The 4,794-nt window shown below is 63.1% G+C and overlaps 1 protein-coding gene across 1 annotated transcript; it reads right to left on the bottom strand.

Annotated features, from left to right (window-relative positions):
• Positions 1-1,059: 1,059 nt before the first annotated feature.
• On the bottom strand, positions 1,060-2,771 carry LOC138100541 (serine/threonine-protein kinase pim-1-like). The gene is made up of 4 exons (XM_068998413.1): positions 2,735-2,771; positions 2,053-2,419; positions 1,488-1,664; positions 1,060-1,163 (listed from the first exon to the last, which is right to left on the bottom strand). The coding sequence occupies exons 2-4, from the start codon at positions 2,396-2,398 to the stop codon at positions 1,060-1,062; spliced, it is 627 nt and encodes a 208-aa protein (XP_068854514.1). The 5' UTR covers positions 2,399-2,419; positions 2,735-2,771.
• Positions 2,772-4,794: the final 2,023 nt, after the last annotated feature.

Below are 4,794 nucleotides of genomic sequence, written 5' to 3'. Positions count from 1 at the left end.
ATAAAGAAAAATCTCCTGGAAGGGTAGAAGCAAATAGAAAGGGTAATAGAGATGGATGAACTTCTGGGGCTGAAAAATGTGAAATGCAGCAGAAGCAGGAGGAGGTCTGTGGCCACTTGAGGTTGTTTTTCCTTGTCTCCCTCCCTTGCTGGACAGGAGGTGCTATGAGCATTCAGGGATTCTTTGTTGGCATAGCAAAGTCTCCAGAAGGCAGCTGGGGAGAAATACCACTCCTTCCACCCAGTGTTCTAAAGCTCTGGGCTACATGGTACAACAAAGTTATCAAGAGTTGCTCTGTTACATAACACAACTCCCGAATGTGAGATGGGGTTAGAGGCTGGTAACACCAGGGGGGTTCCCTTGGAGTCCCTAGGGATCACTTTCTCTGCCGCTCCTTCCTCGGCAGCGGGGGTCTCCTCATGCTCTTTCCCTGCCCCAGCTTGGGAGGCTGAGCCTGCTGGAGCGTGTCTATCTGCCGTAGAGTCTCTTTCAGCATCTGTGCATCCCTGCACAGCTCCTTTAGATGCTGCTGTCCCCTAAATCCAGGCAGACTGGGCTGCATTTGCCTGCTGCCAGTGTGAGGGGAAGAAAGAGCAAGAGTTCATTAGGGCTTGACCTGAAATGATGTTTTGGCGTTTCTGCTTCTTCTCACAGCTTTGGCAGGTGAGCAGCATCTCTGTCCCTGCCGCCTGCTGGCCCTTGGAATGCACACATGAGCCCAGGTATCACTTCTGGTGAACCCAAGTGGCCGCGTCAGTTTGAAAGGGCGGCTGTTGTTTCACTGTTACCTTTCTAGGCTGGTTACAGCTCCTCCTGCCTGTACTACAGCCTGTGCTTGAAGACACAGAACTACCGTCCTGGAGAAAAGGCATCAAAAGCTTGACAAAGGCTGAAGAGAACACTCTGATTACCCCTTTTCCCAAGAGGGTTCTTTAGCTGAAGTTGCTAAACAGGACCAGACTTGACACCCCGGCATGGGTTTGTGGTTGTTTTATTTCTCGAGCCCTCAGTCCTGCATGGGACTCGGTAATTGGGTGCTGCAGAGGCTCTGGCAAGGCATCAAAGACGCCTGCCCCGCACCCAAGGGTGGCGCAAGATCTCCTCCAGCGCTGGCCTGTCCGCAGGGTGCTTGGACAAACACCAGCGGATCAGATGTTGGCACTCTGGGGAGAGAAACCAGAAAGCGCCGGTCACTTGCAGAAGGCTCCTGCCCAGCTGCTCCCGGCGCCTCCAGGGCCCGGGCTATGCTGCGTGTGCTCAGAGCTGTGCCAGCCTCCCGGCTGACTCTGCCCTTTGCGGGACAGTGGCACGGCAGGACACGCGCCACCTCCTTCAGCCAAGCAGGCCACACTGACCACGTCGTCACGGGCTGCCTCCTGCGGCCAGCTCTTGAGGGCAGATGGGCCTCCCGCGCAGCTGCGTGAGGGCCACGCTGGGCTGCGCGGTGCCATCTGCCAAAGCCTGCCTTCTTGAGGCCAGACACCAACCTGGAGAGACCTGCTGCCAGAAGAAGAGCTGCCCCGACACGATGTCACGGTCCTCCTGGAAGGGCATGTTCCCGCAGACCATGACGTACAGCAGCACACCCAGGGACCAGATGGTTGCCGAATGGCCGTGGTAGCAGCCAAGGCAGATCCACTCGGGTGGGCTGTACATGTGTGTTCCTAGGGGAGACAGGTGGCGCTGTCCAGGTGCAGGCTGCTGGCTTCCAGAGCCTGGTGCCAGCCTCCTGGCGGAAGCAGGGGCTGCACCGGTGGCCACAACTTCCCCCCGAGGCCACCGGGCGTTCCCCAGCCAATTGGCCAAAGCCAAGAAACCGTTCTGCAAGGCAAACAAGGCCAGCGGAGCAGCCCAAGCCCTTGCGGGCCTGCCAAGCCGAGCGGCCGGGGCCTGGCTTTGTGGGCAGGGCTGGCAGCTGGCTCCTGGGGCACAGCATCTGCCCCGTGCCAAAGGGCAGCCGGCAGCCGGCTGAATGCCGCAGCCCACAGCCCAGGAGGGAATGGGGCCGTGCAGTGCCTGGCACTGGGAGCAGGGCCTGGCCTGTGGGCTCACCGGCAAATCGCGTGAAGGCCTGCTCCTGGAGGAAGGTGCCGCAACCGAAGTCGATGAGCTTCAGGTCGCCGCTCTCCGGGTCCACGAGGAGATTCTCTGGCTTGATGTCCCGGTGCAGGACGCCGCAGGCGGTGCAGTGCCGCACGGCCTCCAGCACCTGGCAGAAAAGCCAGCGCGCCATCTCCTCGCACAGGAACCCCTGCTCCAGCAGGAAGGCCAGGAGATCCTGCGATGGCTCCGGACGCTCCATCACCAGCAGGAAGCTGTCAGGCAGCTCAAACCAGTCGAGGAGCTGGATGATGTTGTGGCAGCCAGAGCCCACCTTCTCCATGAGCACGATCTCCATGGGAACACGGGTGCCGTCGGGCTGTGAGGAGGAGACAGTGCCTCCAGCAGGCCTGATACTGCCCTGTGGCTCCGCTGCCTCGTGCCTGGGATGCCCCAGTGCCCCCTTGGGCAGCCTCCCTGGTGCTTGGGCTTCCTCCCGCCCAGGGGATGCTTGGGGGGTGCCCCCCTGCCCGGCCCCATCACCAGTGTTTGGCATCCCCGGGCCCGCGATGCTCCGGCTCGCACGCTGAGCCCACGCCCGCTCCCCCCGCCCTGCGCCGCCTCCCGCCCTGGGGCCCCGGCCTTATCCCTGCCCGCCACGCCCCGCTCTGTCGCGGTGGCCCCGCTCACTCACCAGCTCGTACCACCGCAGGACGCTCTCCCGGGCCACGCGTTTGATGGCCACCTGCAAGCCCACGAGAGACGGGGCTGAGCTCAAGCCCTGCCCCGCCCCGCCCCTGGCCCTCCTCCCGCGCCCCGCCGTCTCGGCCACTTTACCGGACTCCCGTCTGAGAGGCGGATGCCCGAGAAAACGGTGCCGAAGCCACCGCTGCCCAGCTGAGGGCCCAGCTGGTACAGCTCCTGCAGCTTCTTCTTTTGCCCTGCGACCGAGACCGAGCCATCAGCCTTGCGCCCAGGGCCCCCCCGGCCAAGTGCCCGCGAGTAAAGCGAGCCGAGCCACCGCGGGCCACGTTGCTCTGACCTGCTTCCTGCTGCGCGCCGGGCAGCGGCCACCGCCTTGCAGCCGTCGGGCAGGGGAGCGGCAGAGCTGGGGCAGGGGAGCGCGCAGAGGCGGCTGCAGGAGCCGGAGGGCAGCGGGGCAGGGCGTCACCGTCGCTGTCCCCGGCGTCGTGGGCTGGACTCTGCTGTTGAGGACTGCCGGGGCTACAGCCCGAGGACTCGCACAGGGGGGTGTCAGGAGCAGCTGCAAACCAGGGAGGGGTTTTTTGAAGCCGTGGCATCAGAAGCACTGGAAACAGCCAGAGACTCTGCTGCTCTCAAGGGCCCTGGCCTGGCCTGTGGATGCCCCTCAAGAGCCCCGAGGGAGCCTCAGACAGCTCCTCAGAAGATCTCACCTGCTACCAGAAAGGCCTTCCTGGTAGTCGGTGGCCGTCTTGGAGCAGCTTCCTGGAGATGGAGGAACCTCCTGGGTCTCTTGAGGGTCATCTCTGCCACCAGGCACGGGCTGTTGCCAGCTGGCACAGCCGGCACAGCGTCCTGGGAGCTGTGGGCCGGCAACTGCTGGCTCCAGCTCACTTGCTGCTCCGCCACCTGCTCCTGAGAAGGCTCCCCTGGATCGGGCTGGGCTCCCACTTGGACTTCTGGGCTTTCCCTGGCCACGTCAGTTGTCAGGGTTGCGCCCGTATTGTTGAAGTCCGTGAGTCCAAGGGAGCTGGGAGACCTGTCCACAGGCTCTGCACCTTCTGCAGGCTGACAGGTCTCACTGAGCGTCTGCGGGGGATAGAAGCTGTCAGAGATAGCGGAGGCTCGTGGCAGGATGGAGGATCTCTGACAGCCTTGCCTGGATGGTGGGTCCCTCATGGTGTGCCGTCCTTGCAAGGGTTGAGGCTCTCCCAGGGATGGATAATCTTGCTGGGAGCGGCCTCTTGAAGGGATGGAGGCTCCTGGAGGAGCTGGACGAGCCACAGCAGGGCAGGTGGCCTCGCTTCACCAGCTCCTCCAGTTCTTTCCACAATGCCTGCCACATCCCAGAGCAGAGCGGCACCCATGTCCCATTGCGAGCCCAGAGCAGCAGCATCAGTTCCTGCAGCTCCTGGGCCACTGCCACGCAGGGGCCGCAGCTGCAGGGGCTGTCCAGAGGGCTCGCGGGAGCACGTGGCCGCTTGCGAGGGGTCACCCGAGGCCTGGAGGACCTGGGAGCCACAGGGGCTCCTCGCTTCCTCCGTGAGCCTCTGGGCTGCACCCCTGGGCGCTTGCGCCTCTTCGATGTCCGTGCCTGCCGCCTCCGTGGTTGCCAGTGGCCAACGGCCCACCAGACAGCCACAGTGGCCAGCAGCAGGACAAGCACAATCACCAGGACGCCACCGTCACACATGGCTCCGGCGTGTCCCATCGCGACTGCACTGGCAGCTGCAGGTGCTGGCAGTGTTACATAGCGACTGCGCGGTGATGTCACAGTGCTGTGGGCCAGGACAGCCGGGTGACATCCCAGCCCTGCCTCTCGCCAGCGCTCAGCCCCTTTGTGCCGTCACAGCCCTGTGCCCACCTCAGGGATCAGCAGAACCAGCGCATCTCTAAAGATGCACATGGCCAGAAAAAGCCTGGCAGTAAGAACAGCTCAGCCTGCTGCAGTGAGTCATTCCCTGCAGCAAGTGGCACATCAGGAAGAGTGCTGCTGCCACCAGTGTCAAGCCCATGGCTCCCAGGACACTGCAGCAGTACCAACTGGAAACA

The sequence above is a fragment of the Aphelocoma coerulescens genome, unplaced genomic scaffold, assembly GCF_041296385.1.
Source record: "Aphelocoma coerulescens isolate FSJ_1873_10779 unplaced genomic scaffold, UR_Acoe_1.0 HiC_scaffold_101, whole genome shotgun sequence".
Lineage (NCBI taxonomy): Eukaryota > Metazoa > Chordata > Aves > Passeriformes > Corvidae > Aphelocoma > Aphelocoma coerulescens.
The sequence above is the reverse complement of the archived record's forward strand: the minus strand, read 5'-3'. Positions and strand labels throughout refer to the sequence as shown.